Here is a 23,974-nt window from a genome sequence, read left to right as displayed (position 1 = left end):
TCAAAAATTAACCATAAAATGCAGCTATGGAAACAAATAATAAATAAACTCTTTAATCTTGCAAACAAGCAGATACAATGATATTTCTGCACTTTTGTGGTGATTCCATTCATTTTTTTCATTCAATACTTGACGACATTTCACATTGTAGCACAAAGACTGTGACGAGCCATAGTAATTGTATTATTCAGAAGAATGACAATTGGTGGTTTTATAATTTATTGACCATGCACCGCATCTGACCCCACGCCACTGATATTGTTCTTAAGAAATATTTTGAAAAGCTGCAAAAACATCCAATTAAAGCTTCAAAAGACAAACAAGTGACGGCCCCTCCACCGAAAAACCTCCAATACTGTTTGTCCTCGTGATGCTCAATAAAAATCGTTGTTTTGTTTGTTTGTTTGTTTGTTTGTTTACCCCAGTGACGGTAAGATCGGTTGCTGCGTGAACTCTGCAGTCGTTGGCGTTTTCTTGTCGTCTGACCACACGTTTCCCACAAACTGAGCTCTGTGTCACTTTACGGACACACATGCCGCCGTTCTTCTGAAGAGCTGCTCTGTGGGCGCGCTGACTGGAAGAGCTCGGCGGTACCAAACAAAAACCACAACGCCAAATAAACTGACACACACACACTTACACGCAGACACACACACACACTTACACGCAGACACACACACACACTTACACACACTTACACACACTTACACGCAGACACACACACACTTACACACACTTACACACACTTACACGCAGACACACACACACTTACACGCAGACACACACTTACACACACACGCAGACACACACACACACACTTACACGCAGACACACACACACACACACACACTTACACGCAGACACACTTACACGCAGACACGCAGACACACTTACACGCAGACACACACACACACTTACACGCAGACACACACACACACACACTTACACGCAGACACACACACACACTTACACGCAGACACACACACGCAGACACACTTACACGCAGACACACACACGCAGACACACTTACACGCAGACACACACACACACTTACACGCAGACACACACACACACTTACACACACTTACACACACTTACACGCAGACACACACACACTTACACACACTTACACGCAGACACACACACACTTACACGCAGACACACACACACACTTACACACACACACACACACACACACTTACACGCAGACACACACACACACTTACACGCAGACACACACACACACACTTACACGCAGACACACTTACACGCAGACACGCAGACACACACACACACACACTTACACGCAGACACACACACACACTTACATGCAGACACACACACGCAGACACACTTGCACGCAGACACACACACACACACACTTACACGCAGACACACACACACACTTACACGCAGACACACACACGCAGACACACTTACACGCAGACACACACACACACTTACACGCAGACACACACACACTTACACGCAGACACACACACACTTACACGCAGACACACACACACGCAGACACACTTACACGCAGACACACACACTTACACGCAGACACACACACACACACACACACACACACTTACACGCAGACACACACACACACACACACTTACACGCAGACACACACACACTTACAGGCAGACACACACACATACACGCAGACACACACACACACACACACGCAGACACACACGCAGACACACACACACACACTTACACACACGCAGACACACACACACACACTTACACGCAGACGCACACACACACTTACACGCAGACACACACGCAGACACACACACACACACACACACACACACACAGAGAGCTAAAGGAAGGAGAGAGAGGCGCAAATGAAAGCGAAACAGCAATTGGTGACGTTCGGTTTTGCGTTGGGAAATTCTCGAAACGCGCTCTTCGCTGCCGGTGAAACGTAACTATCTACTTCCTCCGCTCTCCCTCTGGTCTCGATTTGACTGGTTTTATTTGTTTTTTATTGCGGTTTGGATTTGCGTTCTTTCGATTTGAACGATGTTTATTCGAGAAGAGCAGAACAGGAAGCGTTGTTGGAAAAAAGATAATGAAGGGGAAAACGGAGGAGTAGATCAAATACTAACCCATAAATTAACAAGAGGATGTGTAACGTTTGTAGCTGTGGTACTTGGACGACAAAATACAAAACATTTTAGAATAATTGTAATATTTAAACTTCACTTTTGTTTTTGCCAATTTTCCATATAATTTTCTCGAAAGAAAAAAAACGGTTTGATTTGTTTTCCGATTGTGAGGTTTTTGTGTCATTTAAGTAATCTGAAAAGTCCAGAAATCAGATTATAATCAGATCTTTGTTGTGCACGTTAACACAGGCGGCTGATATTGTTAGAAATGAAGTGAAATCTCAATATTGTATGATGTCAGTTTAGCAGAAATGTGTTAAAACTTGATTTAATGAGCAAAAAGATGTGAAAAGTCTGTAAAATGAATCACAAAAGTGCAGAAACATCACATTATATCTTTTATTTGACAGTTTACAACATGATTTTAATTTCATTTAATTATGTTTTAATTATATATTTATTATATTCATTTTTCACTAAAAACATAAATTCAATTCAAATGTTGCATATCTTCAAAACCACATTCACAGATATTGTTTGAATGTCGATCTAGCGCCCTCTACATGTAAACATAGCCACAACAACCAGGTACAAAGCGTCTTTTTCTGTTTCGCTTAATGCAGACATGTCCAAACTACGGCCCGGGGGCCAAATGCGGCCCTCAGACCATTTTTTGTTGGCCCTCCGGCTTCCTGCTAAGACAAACAACGAAAAGTTGTACTTCTTGCTGTAAAATTGGGAAGATTCAAGCATTTTGATGTTATACCAACCTAATATTAATGTTCCTAATCTTATTAAAGGTATGGAGGCTCATCAAGACAATGTCAAATGCAAAATTTCTAATGATTCACTTTGTCATTCAACAAATTCAACAATGTCATGTTTTTGTGGCCCTATGCTCCGTATATGTTTCAAAATGTTTCCCTCAATGAAAAAAGTGTGGACACCCCTGGTTTAATGTATGTTGTGCACTGTCCCCGTCTCAATGAATAAATAAACTTAAACTAAACCGTCTAATACGATGCAGATGAGTGTTTAAAAGCTGAACTTCCTGGTGGTTTTTGCAGGGAGCAGACGATGGCCGTGTGGATCCATAATTGTAATACTTCCTGGTGGTTTTGCGTGTGGTTTTGCAGGGAGCAGACGATGGCCGTGTGGATCCATAATTGTAATACTTCCTGGTGGTTTTGCGTGTGGTTTTGCAGGGAGCAGACGATGGCCGTGTGGATCCAGGCCCAGCAGCTTCAGGGTGACGCTCTGCACCAGATGCAGTCTCTGTACGGGCAGCACTTCCCCATCGAGGTGCGCCACTACCTGTCCCAGTGGCTCGAGGGACAGCTGTGGTCAGTACAGACACACGCTACTGACTTATCTAGACACTCCGGCCCCGTCCACACCAAACTCAACGCAAATACCGTATTTTATAAGTCGCACTGGAGTATAAGTCGCACCAGCCAAATAAATGCATAATAGAGAAGAAAAAAAAATATATAAGTCGCACTGGAGTATGAAATGTGGTGAAAAAAGTGTGAAAATAACAATTTAAGTATAAGTATAAAGATATGTATAAGTCGCACCCCGGCCAAAACTATGAAAAAAGGTGCGACTTATAGTCCAGAAAATACGGTAGCTGAAAGTGTTACGTTAGCATACGTCCACCTATTCACCTATGCACAGACAGAACTGTGGTAAGTGTCTGGTATGTTAACGTAACATATGAACAGTTATTCAGATAACTATAGCATAAAGAACATGCTAACAAATTTACCAAAGCATCAGTTTTACCCCAAATCACTAAATCCATTGAATTCTTCTTCCTCTGTGTCACTTCTAAACAACTCCACAAACTCTTAGAGGAAGTTGTGCAATTGCCCCGCCTCTACTTAACGACGCATGCGCCAATCTCCGATCTCCGCCTTTGGGAGGGACAATCAGCAAATGTTGCTGAGGTTTAAGTGCTGCACCACGGTTTTCTTTCTCTATAAACCCAGCGTTCTGTGAAGATTTTGCGCTGTACGTGTTACATCGACCGCACTCGCACATTACTTTGTGCGAGTCAGTCCTCCACCGCTCAACTGGAGCTCGTCCTAAAGGCATCTGCTCGTCTTCTAAAAGTTTGCGGCTCCTGCACTTATGGATCCATTTAATACTTCTTTTGTTTGGTTTTTTAAGTGTTTGGCCGGCCGTAACTCTCTGCGCTCCTCCATTTGGCAACACTGTCTGTTCTCTTCAATGCTTGTTTTTAAATGCACTTTTTTTTACTCTGGTCGTTGGCACAGTTGACGTGCGAGGAGCCGAATATATTGAAATTTAGCATGAATGTTATTTTGAAATGCAAAAGTTTGATATATTTTTCCTCTTCTTTTGTGTTTTCTGGTGGTCGGTATCTAAGTGGTACATTACCGCCACCTACTGTAGTTCTTCAAAGTATGCTTTATACCATATTACAAAAACAAAACAAAAAAAACAGAATCAATTTTATCATTTGTACTGTAAAAATGCAACAAAAAGAGCTGATTGAAAAATAAAAATGATAAAAAATTATAATGTGAAATGTCTGTAAAATGAATACAAACATATCACATAATGTTCTTTTTTCTTCTTTTTATTTATTTTTATTATGAGCTCCGTATGTGAAATGTTTTACTATAACACTATACTTCATATTCAAATGTTGCATATTCATTCACGATATGATCTAAATTTCCATATTGCCCTCTTCATGTCACAATATGTCACAAAACCATTTAATGAACTTCAAACATGCGTTATCTCGACGGGCCTATGAATGCAAAACTGTTGACGAAACGCAACGTGGTCGTGTTGTCGTTGTTGTTATTGATGTTTTGGTGAACGCCGGTGTTGTGTTCTGCAGGGATGCCGTGGACCTGGAGAACCCTCACGAGGAGTTAAAGGCCAAGCGGCTCCTAGACGGTCTGATCCAGGAGCTGCAGAACAAGGCGGAGCACCAGGTGGGCGAGGACGGCTTCCTGCTCAAAATCAAACTCGGACACTACGCCAACCAGCTCAAGGTAAAGCCTGGCGCAGACTCGCTGGACGTTCCGCACACGTGACCGGTAAATGCACGGTTTGGACAAGAAGGTGTCTGATATTGTCTCTTTCCCAGATTTATTCAGTGCAGCTAAAAATAAATCCGATTTTTTTTACGCTATAGAGTCTTCAATATTGTTGTTTATCGCAATTATTAATGTGCAATATTGACTAAAATGTATTCATTTTTCAACCCTAGTCAAATTATATTATGGGAATCCAAAACAAATGTCTTGTTGAGTTTTAATTATCAGATCAATGTAAAATGTCTCTTATTTGAACGCATGTGTTTAGTAGCGCGACGGATCACATCGCATCTCTCGTCTCCCGTAGATTTCCGTCTCTTCTGAGCTCGAACTGTCTTTCTCCGTCTTCATTTTTGTCCCGTACACTGAGGGAACTATATTATGATAGATCCATGCGCTTAGACACGCGGAAATGTGCTGCTCTAAGGGGACGAGCCGCACGCGTGGCAGGACTAATCGGCAGTCCACGTCACGAGGAAATGAGACTTGGGTCAAAAAAATCGTCCATTACGCCTTTAAGTACATTTTACTGTGGATACTTTTTACTTTTACTTAGCTACATTTAAGATATTGGAACTTTATACTCCACTACATTTGACAACTGAACTGAAACGTAAAAAGTACTTTCCATACTTATTTTTAATTTACATACATTTACTGTTATGTGACTTTTACTTGAATAGATTTTATGTGATACTTTTACTGTGTGATAGAATAAACAATTTCAGATTCACATTACACTTTTGATTTAATTTAATTTAATTTAATTCAGAAGCTACTTTTGCCCATTCTTTTACTATTGAACCTATACCTGAACGACTGAGGGTCCATACATACAATAATTACATTTAATCGTTAATATTTTCTATCTAGAAGCCTTTAGTGACCATAAATTACCATATCTTCCAGATTATAAGTCGCACCAGCCAAAAAATGCATAATAGAGAAGAAAAAAACATATAAGTCGCACTGGAGTATGAAATGCGGTTGCAAGTGTGAAAATAACAAATAATATTGTATATAAGTCGCTCTGGAGTATAAGTATATAAGTATAAATCTAAGTATAAGTCGCACCCCGGCCAGGACTATGAAAAATAGTTGTGAAAATGTGCCCGTAACGCCTCGGGAACATGTTCTGCGTGTGCATGACATTAGACCCCACAATCCTCCGTCTCCCGCAGTGCCACTATTTACGATCCCGTCTCCACGCCCTGCACGGCGGACCCAACACAAAGCCAGATGGCATTTACCCGTCGTCTTGTACTTGAGCTGTTAACGGCCAAGAGTTTATTATTTGGCCTTATTTGGCTTAAAAGCTAAAGTCCATAAACTACAAATTAGGATGAATATCAAAGAATAAAAGCTGTAACCTGTATTTTCTGTGCCAAAAAGACTTAATACAACTGTACTTAACATAATTGGACACTTTTCAGATTTGCTTCATTTTCAAAGGATAGTTTTATGTACTTATCCCTCTCCTGTGTCGCTTAAAGCTGAATGGATGCTAATGAAATGTGCGTGTTTTTCATAGCATATTTAACATCAACAATGGCTTTAACCTGGGAACAGCTGGTATCCCGGTCATTACTGGGTCCATTATCTTGAAACAGACCTGAGACAGACCTGAGACAGACCTGAGACAGACCTGAGACAGACCTGAGACAGACCTGAGACAGACCTGAGACAAACCTGAGACAGACTTGAAAGAGACTTGAAAGAGACCTGAGACAGACTTGAAACAGACCTGAGACAGACCTGAGACAGACCTGAGACAGACTTGAAAGAGACCTGAAAGAGACCTGAGACAGACTTGAAACAGACCTGAAACAGACCTGAGACAGACCTGAGACAAACCTGAGACAGACTTGAAAGAGACCTGAAAGAGACCTGAAAGAGACCGACTTGAAACAGACCTGAGACAGACCTGAGACAGACCTGAGACAGACCTGAGACAGACCTGAGACAGACCTGAGACAGACTTGAAAGAGACCTGAGACAGACCTGAGACAGACCTGAGACAGACCTGAGACAGACCTGAGACAGACTTGAAAGAGACCTGAAAGAGACCTGAGACAGACCTGAGACAGACCTGAGACAGACCTGAGACAGACCTGAAACAGATCTGAGACAGACCTGAGACAGACCTGAGACAGACCTGAGACAGACCTGAGACAGACTTGAAAGAGACCTGAGACAGACCTGAGACAGACCTGAGACAGACCTGAGACAGACCTGAGACAGACTTGAAAGAGACCTGAAAGAGACCTGAGACAGACCTGAGACAGACCCGAGACAGACCCGAGACAGACCCGAGACAGACCCGAGACAGACCCGAGACAGACCCGAGACAGACCCGAGACAGACCTGAGACAGACCTGAGACAGACTTGAAACAGACCCGAGACAGACCTGAGACAGACCTGAAAGAGACCTGAAAGAGACCTGAAAGAGACCTGAGACAGACCTGAGACAGACCTGAGACAGACCTGAGACAGACTTGAAACAGACCCGAGACAGACCCGAGACAGACCCGAGACAGACCCGAGACAGACCCGAGACAGACCCGAGACAGACCCGAGACAGACCTTAAAAAAACATGAAAATATGACCTTTTTTATGCAGTTCAGGAGCGGCACAAACACAAAAAAACACAACCCGGAACTCAAAATTTGCAAGCGATTTTCGAAAAAAAAGTCCTGTCCTAAATGGAGGAGTTTGAACCTGAACCTTTTCGTTGTTAGCGCTGCAATTAACTCTCATTTTAATTTAGGATTTTTTCCCCCCACAAATTTGGAGCCAGAGGAAAGGGAAGCGAAGGCGTTTGAGGACCCTGGTGCAGTACCTTTAATAACAAAAGAGCGTTTTCATCCCATACGCTACATTTATTTGAAAAATCCTGTCATTTTCATGCAATTGCGGCTCCATCTGACTCACAAAACCTCTTTTCCCGGCACGTGTCACGCCGCCAGAGCCATCTACAACCGACAATCATTCAAACGCTTAGTCGCAGCTCCGACCTGAAGAGAGACCCCGCCATCGCTTCCCCCCGCCGCGCCCATCCCGTTGGTCATTAACCCTTTGAACGAAGCGCTTCCTGATCTCGACATGTGCTCCATTAGCGCCGTGCGCGTTTCCCGGACTCGGAAATTGGAGAGCGGCGCGGCGGCGGACGCGGCTGCTCAGGCCTAACCGCCGCTAACAGGGCACATCGGCGGCTTCTCTCTCTGGGCACGTTCGACCCGCCGCCCGGCCAACGGCCCGTGCTGTGTCGGGCATGAAATGATGATGATGATGATGATGATGATGATGATGATGATGATGATGATGATGATGATGATGATGATGATGATGATGATGATGATGATGATGATGATGATGATGATGATGATGATGATGATGATGATGATGATGATGATGATGATGATGACGACGACGACGACGATGATGACGACGATGATGGTGGCGCTGTGCCGAGTGTTCCATCTTCAATCATTTGCTCAAATATCTGCTTTTCCCGTTGAACTCCTGCGACCGGATTTGTGACTAGATTAGAACCCTTCAGCCGCCCGACGGTCTCGTTGGCGGTAACGTTCCGCCGTACGGTGTTAAACCTGCCAATCTCCAAGGAGACGAGCGGGCGATGCCTTCAGGCGGTCGTACGGTATCGTGGGAAGGCGAATCTGCTCACGATAAGCGAGCAAGTTTTTTCCCCAGCTCTTTTGTGCTGAAATTGACAAAAATGCTCATGTTTTTTGCACACTTAAAGTCTTAAAATGCAGGAATATTTTTAAATCCTCTAGTGCGCCGCTGGTGAAACTGAAGGTTACTAAAGTATGAATATATTAACCACTAATACAAGAGCATGTTGGCGGAGGTCAAGTCTTCACCCTCCATGTTTGCACGACCCAGCGGGAGGAACGAAATGTTGTTTATTATTCATCACACACATAATTACAGATTTTATTTATTTTATATGATTGCATAAGAAATCTACCAAAGTAAAGTCCGTCAATGTTGGGCTTATGTCACAAGATCACTTCTGTGCTCATCCATCCACCCTCGTGTACCGGGTGAAAGTATAAAAGTATAAAAGTATAGAAGTATAAAAGTACTGCATTTGTCTCTCTTCCAGAGCACGTACGACCGATGTCCTCTGGAGCTGGTCCGATGCATCAAGCACATCCTGTACACGGAGCAGAGGCTGGTGCGGGAAGCCACCAACGTGAGTCCCAGACTAAATAAAGACTAAAGAAAGTTCCATTATTATTTATATTTATGTCTATTTTTTGCTGTATATTCCACAAAAAATACGTAATTTTGCTTCTGAAATTGTCACGATTATTATTTTTTGGTACTTACTGTCATATTGTGAGCTGAACAATGACGATTATCAATCAACCTGATAATCTTGACATCCCTACAATGAAGAAACATTACCTGCAGTTTACTCTAAATGTTGTACTGTACATAACCACAATCAGATCTGTACTGTACATAACCACAATCAGATCTGTACTGTACATAACCACAATCAGATCTGTACTGTACATAACCACAATCAGAGCTGTACTGTACATAACCACAATCAGATCTGTACTGTACATAACCACAATCAGATCTGTACTGTACATAACCATAATCAGATCTGTACTGTACATAACCACAATCAGATCTGTACTGTACATAACCACAATCAGATCTGTACTGTACATAACCACAATCAGATCTGTACTGTACATAACCACAATCAGATCTGTACTGTACATAACCACAATCAGATCTGTACTGTACATAACCATAATCAGATCTGTACTGTACATAACCACAATCAGATCTGTACTGTACATAACCACAATCAGATCTGTACTGTACATAACCACAATCAGATCTGTACTGTACATAACCATAATCAGATCTGTACTGTACATAACCACAATCAGATCTGTACTGTACATAACCACAATCAGATCTGTACTGTACATAACCATAATCAGATCTGTACTGTACATAACCATAATCAGATCTGTACTGTACATAACCATTGTCAAATCTACTCCGGAAAATCAAAAATGTTGCTTACTGTAATAAAACGTATTATTTTTTTAAACTTTGATATGATTGCATAAAACATGTACTGTACCGTATTTTCCGGACTATAAATTGCAGAATTCAATGGATTTAGTGATTTGGGGTAAAACTGATGCTTTGGTAAACTTGTTAGCATGTTCTTTATGCTACAGTTATCTGAATAACTGTTCATATGCTACGTTAACATATCAGACACTTACCACAGTTCTGTCTGTGCGTCATGTAGCTGAAGGTGTTAGCGTTAGCATACGTACACCTATTCACCATGTTCTCTAATCTGTTATTATTTTAAACTGCATTTCAAGATGAAATGTCTGTTCTTGGTCTTGGATTTTATCAAATTTCCCCCAAAAATGTGACTTATACTCTAGTGCGACTTTTACATTTTGAACCTGATCATTTATTTTAGTCACAAGAACCATTCCGTCTCCCGTGTTCATAAAACCGTTTGCATTTCGATCTGATGTCGGTTCATCTTTGAAAATTGGCTTCATTTTGCCTCCAGAATTTCGAACATTCTGGTGGGAAAGTATTTTAAAACACCGCGCAACAAAGCTCTTGAAATTACGTGAAATGTGTGGCTAGAAACGTCCAGCAGGTCAGATTCTGGGCCTGGCCGCGAATTTGTCAAGCTGTCGCCTTCAACCGCTGACGTGAGCCGAGCGCCATCGCGAACCACGTCCGATTCCTTCTCACATTTTTCGTGTACGCGCCGTGTCTTTCCCATGGATTATTCACCCGCGAACTCGCACAACACGCCACAGCTACATAATGACAGTAAATTGTATAACAGCAAAATGACGGCTCAATTTGATTCCGCGGACGCGCTGCGTACTCGTGACACCTGAGCGAGCTTCGGAGACGGCAAAGCTGGATTATTATTGTTATTCTTTTATTTTTTTCTTCCCGTCGCGTGGGAAAATGCGGCGGGTAAATCCATGAATCCGAAGAAGCGCGAGATATTCGTCCGTTTCTCCCGCCGCGCGTCGATGTGCGCTCACGCCGCGGGCTCGCTGTTGCCCAGATACGCGACCGCGTGCAACGACCGGTGAGAATTTTAACGATTCTGTTATGGAAAAGAAAATCGGTTTTAATTAATGCGTTTTAATATTCTTGCCTGTGTAATATTCACTTTATTCATACAACTTGCGCAGATTTAAAACAAGTAAGAAGTAATGTTGATAAACCAATTTACCAAAGGGCTAGATTTGGTTTTATCTTCATAACAATAGAATCGTTTCAAAAGTAGTCATCTGGACAAATCTTTCAATATTTATTTTTGTATTTATTTTTTGTTAAAGAACTACTTCCTGAGGGCGGGGCTTAGTCAGCTCAGAGCAGTACAAGCTTGAGACCAGCTCCTCGGACGCACCTTTTCTGCAATGCTCTCACAATGAGGATGATTTAATAGATTTATCTTAAAACAGAGTCTCCTCTCATTTAATTCCACTCTCTTTGAACGTCACGATGCACTGCGTAACTCTTCTGATGGAACATAGAGAGTCTGATAGAACCCGTCTCACATTCAAGGTTATTTTAGAGCAGTAAAATCGCCCGTAATGGAACTTAACGCTAAGAAATGCTAGAGGTATACACCTAATGCCATACCGTGGGACATTCAAGGCAAAGCAATGACATCTCCATGGAGACCCCCAGCAGAAAAGTCACAAAGTTATTCAACCGAGCCCAGTGCGTGTCCCAGAGTCTCCTGCAGTGAACTGATTTCCCGATGACACCAGATTGTTATTGTTTCTATGATCGCGTTCGGAGCGATTTAAATTCCCCGCGTTCGCCGGGACCCCTGAACGCGCCGCCCCCCCCACCGTGCTCGGCTTTAACCGACCGCGCCGTCTGCAGTCGCCTGATAACAAGTTAATTTCCTCTTGTCTCGCGAGTCGGTGGAGATTCGAGACATGTTTATGAAGTCTTCCTTGGTTTGATGACTTCAGCAGCTACAGAACTATGACCACGGGCGCGGTTTTGCTCTGCGTTTATTCGACCGCTCAAACGCGCTCCCGTTCAGACACTGTCGCGCTTCGACAAAAGAGGAATGGCGAGAGGAGAGTCTTGCCCAGGGACACAACGATAGAATGCCCTGGTGTAAACGTCTGACCATTGTGTCGTCGGACGAATGTGAAAATGGTCTCGAAACTCCGACGTTCACTGCTTCGCGTCCGTCAGGTTTTTTTTTCCCGAATTGCTGCCGTCGCAGGCCGTTTTCCCGCCGCGCGTTGACCGAGTCTGCCGTTGTCGCCTCGCAGTCGGCGTCTCCGCTGGGCGCCATGATGGACAGCATGTCGCAGAAGTACCAGCAGATCAACCAGGCCTTCGAGGAGCTAAGGATGTTCACGCAGGACACGGAAAACGACCTGCGGAAACTGCAACACAACCAGGAGTACTTCATCATCCAGTACCAAGAGAGCCTCCGCATCCAGGGTGAGGAAAGATCACTGTTTACACGTTCAAAGGGCTTGTACTTGTACTTGTACTTGTACTTGTACATATACATAACTGTTGCCTCTGATGTTTTGCCACCGCAGCCCAACTGTCCAGTCTTGCCACGCTGCCCCCTGCTGACCGGCAGCTACGCGAGCCCGGCCTGCTCAGCAAACGTGCCACAGTGGAGGCGTGGCTCACGAGGGAGGCCAACACACTACAGAAATACAGACTGGTGCGTGCCAGAGTATTTGTACCAAACTTTTTACGACAGGAGGCTTGGATCACGCTTTATTTATTTTATTTATTTTATTTATTTTATTTATTTTATTTATTTTATTTATTTTATTTATTTTATTTACTGAATGCTGTTTACTTTCACGTTACTACATTTGAGAGCAGGTATTTGTACGTTTGTTTTTTTAGCCTAAATGTACAGAGTTCAAGTTAAAAAATTATAAAAATTGCAAGAAAAATTAAGAAATCAATTCAGTAAAAAATACCTTTAGAGTAAAAAAGTACATTTTTAATTAAAAAATACTTTTCATGTCTGTACTTTTCCTTAAAGTGCCCCCTACAGATCGGACGACTCATTGAACTAAAATGCAGTTAAGATGAATATATTTAGAATTTAGCTAAAAATTATAAAAATGTTATCACAGAATAGCACATTCTTTATGTTTATGATTTAACTTCCTGAATTTGTCACTGAATAGTGACATCACACTACGAAATTACACAGCAAACACTGGGCCAAAACTCTAATAACTCTAATCTAACGTCACTTTTATTTATTTTTTGACAAATAAAATAATGAGAACGACTTTATTTTGTTGAATTAGTGTTAAGTTGTTTTTGATTGTTTAAACTTTGACTGGAATGAGTGTCCCTGGTGTGATGTCACTTCCTGTCATTTTCTACAGTTTTCTCCACAAACACCTGGTCCATTGGTGTAAAACTATAATTCATCTGTACAACTGGTATAAATGCACCAAATGCAGTCAAAATTATAAAATCATACGCAATCAAGTAACAAATACTTCTTCCACCACCGTGCCTTTTACCTAACTTTACTTTTACTATGCTGTGACTTCTGTTTTGAAACCCTGCAATTTGATTAAATGGAACGTAGATATGGTAAAGAATGCAAAATGGAGTTTGAAGTTTCAACATAAAAGCAAAATGAAATGGGCAAAGTGTTGGTGCTGATGGTTGCCGTGGTTGCAGGACCTGGCGGAGAAGCACCAGAAAACCCTGCATCTGTTGAGGAAGCAGCAGACGGTGATCCTGGACGACGAGCTGATCCAGTGGAAGAGACGGCAGCAGCTGGCAGGCAACGGGGGTCCGCCCGAGGGGGGTCTGGACATCCTACAGTCCTGGTACGTCCTCCGCAGCATCACACCCCTCCCCCTCCCCAAACGCCAGCCAGAGGTCAGGCCCTGGTACCGGCTCGCCACTGGAGACGGGAAGTGTGAGGGCGTTATTGGCTTTCTCCTCCAGCTCTCACTGTTCGTCTCGTTTCATATTCACACTACTGGACTTTTGACTGTCAAAGAAGTCAAACTAAAAAGATCAGTTCAGTTCAATTCGGGTTTGGCAAAATATAGAAAAATCTGCTTTTATCTGTAGTTTAAATTCCTCCAAACAGCTTCTGAAATGGATGGGATTCTTGTATTAGTTTATCAGTTCATAATTCAGTCTTCGCTCTAATGTTAAAGCTCCTTGATGTGTTTAAAACGTGCTCTCTGTGTAGAATTGTACTCTTTTAAATACCCTATTTTCCAGACTATAAGTCGCACCGGAGTATAAGTCGCACCAGCCAAAAGATGCATAATAGAGAAGAAAAAAACATATTTAAGTCGCACTGGAATATGAAATGTGGTTGCAAGTGTGAAAATAACAAATAATATCCCATATAAGTCGCTCCGGAGTATAAGTATATAAGTATAAGTCGCACCCCGGCCAAAACTATGAAAAAGGTGCAACTTATAGTCCGGAAAATACGGTACATTACAAATACAATCAGACTGTACTTTTTCCCTAACCGGCTGCGCAATAGACTATTTTCCGCGACACGAGGTGCGCGGATCACATACTCGCACTCGCGAGACGGACGACGCCCCTCACTCGCCGTTTCCACGAGTTGACACAAGCTGATGCAATGCTGCTCTGATTGGCTGTTCTCAAGCAACAATGGTGAGGTTCTGACATCTCGGAAGCTGCGAGTCGACAGCCACGGCAACACGTTGAATAAGATTGCGTTTGCGCTGACGAGAAGCACCGCTCGGGACACGCCTCCACAAATTTGCGGAGAGGCGAATCGGGCTGAAATTACGCCAGTTTGCAGAGTCGCACAATTACTGCTATTTGTCAGATGTTCAGAGTATAATGTTACTTCCTGGTAAAGACTGCACAGCTCTGGAGAGTCACAATCAATCGTACTGTACAATACAACAGAATGTAGAAAGTTCAGTTCCAACAGCTCTACATATGAATATTGTTTGGGTGGAGATGAGTGCAGTTCAGTTTTATGGATGAGATGAGTTTTTTCTCATATATTGGGGGGAAATCATCATTTTTGGCCGTACACGTCGGCCTTAAGATATCACACTGCTCATCTGCTTCTCTGAATACTAAAATCACTATTGTATCAGCCGTAAAAAAAATGTTTAATAAAAGCACATTGGTGGATCTCCAATACTTTGTTGAGGAAACCCACCGGCATGATTCAGAAACGAAAGAACAAGAGCTTCTCTTAAACCATGTCGATGTAAACTAACTTTACAGGGCACCATTTAGCTAGTTTATAATTTGTATATTTAATTTTTTATGTTAATTTTATTTAATTAAATTTTGTATTTGTTTTAATTTATAAAAATCTAAATTTTAAAAAAAAAAGAATGAATTTATTTATGTATTATTTTGGTGACGATTAGAGTGTATTTTTTATTATTATTACTTTTTATTATTATAATTTTTTTAACTTGAACCCTTTTTATTTTCTCCTTTATTAAAGAAGACACAGGGAGAGTGGATTCAAACATCGGACATCGTCCTTTGATCCAAAGTCTATTCAATTTGTCCAATTTTCATATTAAGTCTGAATATAATTTCCTCAATTTTCCAAATGTCAGTTCAAATTTCAGTCCAGTCCTTGATCGTCGGCCCAGTTCGTGTCACGCATTCTTTGCCGTAATCGCTTTCTCTCCTGCTGCCAAAAGTATGCTCCGACGGTATCCATTTATCGTGTCCACGGCGTTTTGAGGCCCAAATACATAGTTCTGAAATCAGTTTGCAGTGCGGGGTTAACCTCAGACCAATATGAACAATAGGACAAGCATGACATGTTGTGGTTCTCCATTGACACGTTTACATATCTTCCCATTCTTCATCCGTTACAACACAGCTCACCTCTTCTGTCGCCCTCGATGTCGCGCCGTCTTCCTCACTTTCGTCCCACGTTCATTATTTCCAGGTGCGAGAAGCTGGCGGAGACGATCTGGCAGAACAGGCAGCAGATACGGAGGGCGGAGCACTTCAGACAGCAGCTGCCCATCCCCGGCCCCATCGAGGACCTGCTGAACGAGCTCAACGGCACCATCACAGACATCATCTCGGCGCTCGTCACCAGGTCAGGCCGGAGTATAAGTCCAGCCAAAAAAATGCATAATACAGAAGAAAAAAAACATATATAAGTTGTACAGAAGAAAAAAAAAACGTATATAAGTCGCACTGGAGTATAAGTCACATTTTTTGGAGGGAAATTTATTTGATAAAATCCAAGACCAAGAAGAGACATTTCATCTTGAAATGCAGTTTAAAGTAATAACAGATGAGAGAACATGGTGAATAGGTGTACGTATGCTAACGCTAACACCTTCAGCTACATGACGCACAGACAGAACTGTTAAGTGTCTGGTATGTTAACGTAACATATGAACAGTTATTCAGATAACTATAGCATAAAGAACATGCTAACAAGTTTACCAAAGCATCAGTTTTACCCCAAATCACTAAATCCATTGAATTCTTCTTCCTCTGTGTCACTTCTAAACAACTCCACAAACTCCAGAGGAAGAGGAAGTGCAGATTCTTCTTCTGCGTCGCTTAGAGCCTAGAGCGCCCTCTTGTGGTTGTCAGTGGGAAAATAAATAATATCACATATAAGTCGCTCTGGAGTATAAGTCGTACCCCGGCAAAAACTATGAAAAAAGGTGCAATTTATAATCTTGACAACACGGTACATTTTTATCACCAGGATAGAATTAATATAATCTTCAGTTTCTTTCTTTCTTTCTTTCTAAGCGTTTCAGTCTTGATAACATCCGGTGACACTTTGTTTGCAGCCGGCAGTCGAAACGTTTGAGTCTACTTAACAAATTGCCTGCCTTAAAGAAAACAAGATGTATCCGAGACAAAGTTGTGCCACTCAAGGCCCGACAAGTACATTACCAAACGAGTTCATCGTCCAAACATTTTCCGTGTCATTTTGCGAGCGGATTTGTCTGAGTCATGAATGGGTTCACTCGTTTCAGCCCTAGTCAGATCGTTCGCCCTCAAACCCAAAGGTCAGCGGTTCATGAGTTAAACCAGTCTGCTTCAGAACATCTTTTACTCCAGAAAAGGCTTGACCGGGAAGTGAGTTTACAATGTATAGAAAAGCACTTTGTATTACTTATTGTTGCTTATTGTTTGTCTAGAGTTACTATTGAGATTGAAGGAAATATGTAAATTAAGAACATAAAAATAACCAGTATGTGGGGCTAGTTCGCTCAAATGGGCCCATGACCTCATACTGACTGCAGTATGTAGTATACCTGCATTCACGAACTGGACACATGATATAATGATGTCACAGCGTGTGGTGAAGCTGCTCGGGTTTGTTTGCTCAATTATACACGTACTTTATTTATTTATGTATTCATTTGATAAGGACAATGCATAATAAAGAATAGAACCAGGACTACGGCCTTGTCAAAGGTTTCTGTCCCAGAGTTTCAAAATGCCATTTCGGCGTCTCCACAGTTACAGTGAAACCATAACTCTTTTAGTTAAAGACATCACAGCACCGGTGTTGCCAGCAGAATCCTCACTAATCAAATATACACCACAGAGCCCTTTATATTAGCCCTTTATATCTGCCACTTTGTCCACTGTCAATAGCCTCATGTTATCTCTTCTGGTGCTATCACGGTCTGTGGCAGCGTCACAGCGCCACACTCAGGCCTGGAACATGTATTACAGTGGCTTTGGGTGCACATTTATTTCATTTATTATTACTATTTTAATTTATGTAGTTTTTGGTGGTGGATGTTGTGGTGGTGCGTCAGAAAAGACTGCTTGCCCTTTTCTGTTATTCTAGGTTCTATTTCCTTAATTAATGTATTTATTTTTATTAAAACAATGTGTTTAATTATTATTATTTTTATCACAACCTTTCAATTATTGGCATTATTATCATATCATTATATCAAGGTGACTCATCAGTGAGTGAGGCGAACGGCGGGCGAGGTATTCGGGCGTGTGCGTTTACGTTACGTTCCGAGAAGCGCGTTCCGAGTATATCGTGCAACTTTCCAACGAGACATGTTCCGATATGTCGTTTTTCCCCACGGTATTCGTCCCCTCGATCTCCAGTTGAGCTGCACGTCAGTCCGATCCCACTCAATTTGCACAGTGCATTTGATAAACGGGAGTTTGCAGAGCGCTACACACGTTAGCAATGCAAAACGAGTTAAACGACAAAGGACAAAAGAGAATAATTAAATCAGTCGGGGCCATAAAAACAAATACACAGACTCTCCCAAACCAGCTCCAGAACAGGACCGTCCCAGCTACAAACTAAACCTATCAGATCAATTGTAAACCAGCAGTCACTGAACCGCTGTAGCCTGTGTTGTTTGTCCCTTCACAGAGCCTGGAGGGCAGCTTAATCATTGTGTGTCCATCGATGCTCTCCTATGAAGCATGCGGGAAATGCAGCCTAATGGAAAAATCATACAGCGATTGGGGTCTTTATCGGTTGAATGGGCACAAATTGTTTTTATGCCCTCTTTATTATGGTGCGGTTAATGGTTAAGGTCATACCCGGAGCCTAATGCACCACTCCTCCTGATATATAATGGCTGTTATTCTTCATGTGGTATTTGAAGCAGTGAAGCAGCCGATTTCAAAAAGCGTGCAAATTCTGTTTTGTGTCTTTGTAAAATATTAGTCCAAGGAATTTTAAAACATTTTTAAATACATTTTTTTATTCCTCTACAATCAAAGGAGATCAAGCTTTTTTGCTATTTTGTATATAGCAAAACAAAAACGATTAAAACATAGTTCATCTCAATAAACAAGAAAGGCAAATGAACAAAAGGGCTCAAACTATATTTAAAACTAAACAGAAAGCAAATTGTATTAAAGAGCTGAAAAATGTGCTTGTATATATTTTTTCATTTTTTAAAATCTTTGTTGCTATTATTTTTTATATGTGTAGTATATCGTATAATAAATTGTGATTTTAATTATTTTTTATTTTTTATATCTTTTAATCTTAAAAAAAAAAACTCAAACATTCAATATTGTTTCAGCTTTAAAAAAATAAACCCCTTTTTCCCAGCAAAATAATTATATTGAAAAAGACTCGATGCGTTTGCTCTTTTATCGATTGCGTTCTGTTTCGTTCCGTTTCGCAGCACGTTCATCATCGAGAAGCAGCCGCCGCAGGTGCTGAAGACTCAGACCAAGTTCGCGGCCACAGTGCGCCTCCTGGTGGGCGGGAAGCTGAACGTGCACATGAACCCGCCGCAGGTCAAAGCCACCATCATCAGCGAACAGCAAGCCAAGGCCCTGCTCAAGAACGAGAACACCAGAAAGTAAGAACAATGTCACATTTTACGCTTTACGTGTTCTTTTTTCTCCCGCACAGTTTGGTTTGTAAAATTCCCCTCCATCGCTTAAATACTGTCTTTTTATAAATACTTTTAGGTTATCGCTCTTAATTCTTTACCAGAACGAATTTTAAAGTTAACTGGCTCTGATGCAGCCCGTCATATATTACATGTTTAAAAGTTTGCTCTGTGGTAAGACCTATCATTTTGTTTAAAATCTGTTTTCTTGCTTTTTAATTTAGTTTGGTTTCAGTTTTTTGTCGTTGTTTTTTACTGAAAACAGCCGCGTCATGGCGTTAGTCGGCACAATAGCAGCTGCTCGGCCTCCGTTGTGCCTTTTAACTCTCAATATTTATTTTTTCGTAGCAAAAATGAATGATAAATTTATGTATTTAAACAATACAGTAAAAAAAAACACGTTGCGGTATTTCATTACGTGATTTAAGGCTTCAAACTGCACTGCGTTTGGGTGAAAAGAAGAGGAAAATACAGCTCTTGTGAAGATTAACAAATGCATAACAAATGGTGAACTAAAACACAAAAGCCATTAAATGTGACATTATTCCGAGTATTCCAAGTACAGTACAAAACATGAATACATAACTTTAATGAGAGGCTTAATCGCCGGGGGGGAGCAAATTGAATTATTCCAGTCAGAAAATGGTCGCGTTGTTTGTATAATCACGGGTTTCAGCTTCCGGTTCCTTCTAGTCAAAAGATGCAATAGTATGTTTTTAACTGTGAATAACACTCTCCAGCGCATGGATTGTTCAGGTTTTCAAGAGAAACTTTAGCCACAGTATTGCTTATTTCTAGCAATATTATAAAAACAAAACACTGGTCGTATTGTCGTATTGTTTTGGCTGTTTATTTCCTTGTAACTTCAGCCATTTCAACTCGATTTTTCACCTTATTTTGCCCCGCTCACTTCTGACCGCGCTTTTCCGTTATGATTGCGTTTCCATTCGTTTTGATGTCTCACTGGGGAAATATGATATAAAGTGGGTGGATTTGTACAACACTGCTTCGTTCTCTGGCTTGAAAACAGTAGTTTGTTTTGTCGATATTTAATTTATTTGCGGCTGTGAGTTGTTTTGTGATTTGTACTCCAAAAACACTACTGTTATTGTCATTAAAAAAAAGAGGACATAAAGCACAAAAGATAACCTTGGTGAGTTTTAAATATTGTTTACATTGACTAATTGGAGTAGGATTTTTCGATTGCGACGAAAATTGTTACTGAAATTGCGATTATTTCATACCAAATAGCAATTTGCATTTTGGTAATTTTTTTTTGTTATACATTGTTTACATTTTAGGTTTTCTGCTCATATTGTAATTGTTCATTTTAGTTCAAGCAGAGGCTGAAAGAAAATGCGATAACCAACGTCAAATTGTTCACTGTCGAGGAGTTTCAGTGCAATTTTAGAACAAAACTCATCAGTATCGGTTTTGTATTGATTTGCCGTAGGATTACTTGGTATCGGATGGAATCAAACTGTCACTACTTCAAACGATCACAATTACTCTGTGGAAAAAGCATAGCACTGTTTGTATTGTTTTAATATTTGTTTTTGTTGACACTTTTGTTTAAAATGTCTTGTATAATATCATTCTGAACAGACGGCTATCAATTGTATGTTCGATGTAAATTTTTGCAATAATTTAAATTATTTTAAATGTTTCTAATTCCACAGTTTTCAAAGTTTACATTTTTACATATATTTTTGTCATACATTTTTGCAATAATCAAAATCATTTTAATTTTTTTTATTTCCACAGTTTTCAAAGTTTACATTTTTAAATATATTTTTCGTCATTCATTTTTGCAATCATCAAAATTATTTTAAATGTTTCTAATTCCACAGTTTTCAAAGTTTACATCCGTCAAACAAGAGACGTTTCTTTTGCTTTTCCAACATTTGTTTTTGTGTTTTAGTACCGTGTACCTAATATCATTTTGTTTTGGAGAAGGAAAAGAAGGAGGCAATCAGTCGGCATTTATACAACCTGAAACTACTTTTCTCGTAGCATTCAAGTTCTCTTTGTTCCCAGTAAAAAAAATCTGCTTCTTGTCTTCCTCGCGTGTCTTGAATGATCTTTTTTGTTTTCGTCTCCCGCAGTGAAAGCAGTGGAGAGATTCTCAACAATAACTGTGTGATGGAGTATCACCAGACGACGGGCACGCTCAGCGCCCACTTCAGGAACATGGTGAGTTCAAATGGGAACCACTTCTATCCGAATATTCTCCCACAGGATTCAACAGAACATCTTTGCCTGATCAAATGTATTTACAGGTGAGGTCACTTTTAAATACAAAGTGCCTTTTCCCGGATTATAGAGGCTAAATCTGCTTTCGTACGTGAGAACATAGGTCCCCGTCGAGGTAGAACACATCTTTTCAAAGTTGTCATCTTCTGCGTCTATTTTCAGAACGCAATCTTGCAAACATATGTCCACTGCGTCCACTTATTCTGCTGGAGACTTCAGAATCAGCTTTTGTTTCTGTGAAAGACGGCCACAAATAAAAGACTTGTTCAGAAAATAATAATAATGTCACAGGGTGTATTTGTGTTTTTAAGTAAGAATATCACACAAATATCTCACTTTTTTATATATACCGGGCCCACACCGAGTTTACCTTCAGTTGTCTTCAGTGACTGACATTAAACTCGTCTATTTTGATTTTATTTAGTGATGTCATGTGCTTGTTTTAAACATTTCTGACGAGAATTGCGATTGCGATTGGATCAGATTCTGTTCAAAGCTCACATTTTAAAGGCAAATCGCCAAAAAGACAGAAATGGCGCCGTGAAGTGACAAACTACAAAAAGAGAATGTTTTTACAGATCTAAACCATAGTTAGGGTCCCGTCTATGTAATTCCCAAGTCAATTCTTGGCGTGGGAAAAGCCAGAGTGACATGAGATGCCACAGTAAAGGTACTCAAGAGCATGTGTAAAGGCCAATAACAAGACAAATAATGCAACGACTTTTCTCTTTATACGTTTTGTTTTCCCTCCATGAAGTGTGTTGCAAAAACAGAACTTAAAACGGCGACATAAAACAGACCATTGCACGACATCTTAATCTAATTATTGAACCTTTTAGAGATTGCCAACTTGTCAGAAAGAGCCACGGAGCTTTGGGATCTGAGCTGTTGGAAAAAGCTGTGCGAAAACATGGCCAAAACACTCAATGCAAATGACACTCGCGACGTGTCAAAGGGTTTCTGAGCCCTAGGAACAAGTTGAATATGTCTAAAGCCAAACTTCCTCCTTTCATGGTCTGAGAATCAGGTTCTCCAGCTTTAAATGTCCAGGAAGGATGCGGCGTTTACCACAAAACATAGGTATTTGGCGGTATAAATGCGTTTGTCTTGGTTTAATTTACTCTAAACTTCTTTACCATGCCACATTATGTAATTCCTCGAAGTAATAGCCTCGTCTCCGTGGTGTTAGCCACTCTTCCCCTCGGGCTCGCGCGGATTATTCACAGGCATCCGACCTCGGCGTGAATTATAGATGCGCGCTGCTCCTAACGCCGCGCTCGTGTCTCCGCCCACAGTCGCTGAAGAGGATTAAGCGCTCGGATCGGCGAGGAGCGGAGTCGGTGACGGAAGAGAAGTTCACCATTTTGTTCGAGTCGCAGTTCAGCATCGGCGGCAACGAGCTGGTGTTTCAAGTGAAGGTAAAAGTTCACAGACTTTAAGCGCGATTCCCAGCAAGAAATACAATAATCTTGTGTCAGTTGTTTTGATATTGTTTAACTTGACATCCTTCTTTACATCTTCCTTTACATCCTCCTTACATCTTCCTCTACATCCTCTTTTACATTCTCTTCACATCAACCTTTACATCCTCCTTTACATACTCTTTTACATACTCTTTTCATCCTTTATGCCTTCCTTTACAACTACTTTTACATCCTCTTTTCATCCCCTTAACATCCTTTACATCCTCTTTACATCATCTTGACATCCTCCTATACATCTTCCTATACATCCTCTTTACATCTTCGTTTAATCCTCTTGACATCTTCCTTGACATCGTCCTATACATCTTCCTATACATCCTCCTCTCTGGTGCTTTCTTGCAGACGCTGTCTCTCCCTGTGGTGGTGATAGTTCACGGTAGCCAGGACAACAACGCCACGGCAACAGTGCTCTGGGACAATGCCTTTGCTGAGCCGGTAAGATGCTGTTTGTGTCTCTGTAACGTGCTTCAGAATGCTGCCGTGTAGTGCGAAGAGGGCGGGGCCGTGTTAGTAATGCAGAAGGTGACGCCATTACATACTTAGTTACTTACTTACCTAGTAACTAAGTAAGTAAGTAAATAAAGAAGTAAAGAAAAAAGTAAAGAAATAAAT

At 41.1% G+C, this 23,974-nt stretch overlaps 1 protein-coding gene across 3 annotated transcripts in view; it reads left to right on the top strand.

The window, feature by feature from the left end:
* Positions 1 to 23,974, top strand: part of LOC140358121 (signal transducer and activator of transcription 5B-like) — a 110,713-nt gene that overhangs the window by 70,289 nt on the left and 16,450 nt on the right. For all 3 annotated transcript variants that reach the window (XM_072442786.1, XM_072442784.1, XM_072442785.1), the window contains 11 exons: positions 3,335 to 3,472; positions 5,005 to 5,161; positions 9,338 to 9,427; positions 12,555 to 12,729; positions 12,834 to 12,964; positions 13,957 to 14,108; positions 16,205 to 16,360; positions 19,413 to 19,592; positions 21,731 to 21,818; positions 23,174 to 23,296; positions 23,705 to 23,797. In XM_072442786.1, coding sequence (XP_072298887.1) covers positions 3,345 to 3,472; positions 5,005 to 5,161; positions 9,338 to 9,427; positions 12,555 to 12,729; positions 12,834 to 12,964; positions 13,957 to 14,108; positions 16,205 to 16,360; positions 19,413 to 19,592; positions 21,731 to 21,818; positions 23,174 to 23,296; positions 23,705 to 23,797 — 1,473 coding nt within the window. In that variant the 5' untranslated portion in view covers positions 3,335 to 3,344. The remainder of the gene's footprint in view (positions 1 to 3,334; positions 3,473 to 5,004; positions 5,162 to 9,337; positions 9,428 to 12,554; positions 12,730 to 12,833; positions 12,965 to 13,956; positions 14,109 to 16,204; positions 16,361 to 19,412; positions 19,593 to 21,730; positions 21,819 to 23,173; positions 23,297 to 23,704; positions 23,798 to 23,974) is intronic.

Source organism: Eucyclogobius newberryi, unplaced genomic scaffold (genome assembly GCF_026437365.1).
Source record: "Eucyclogobius newberryi isolate DKJ021-1_F unplaced genomic scaffold, fEucNew1.0.hap1 SCAF_13, whole genome shotgun sequence".
NCBI lineage: Eukaryota > Metazoa > Chordata > Actinopteri > Gobiiformes > Gobiidae > Eucyclogobius > Eucyclogobius newberryi.
This window is presented reverse-complemented; position numbering and strand designations above follow the sequence as displayed.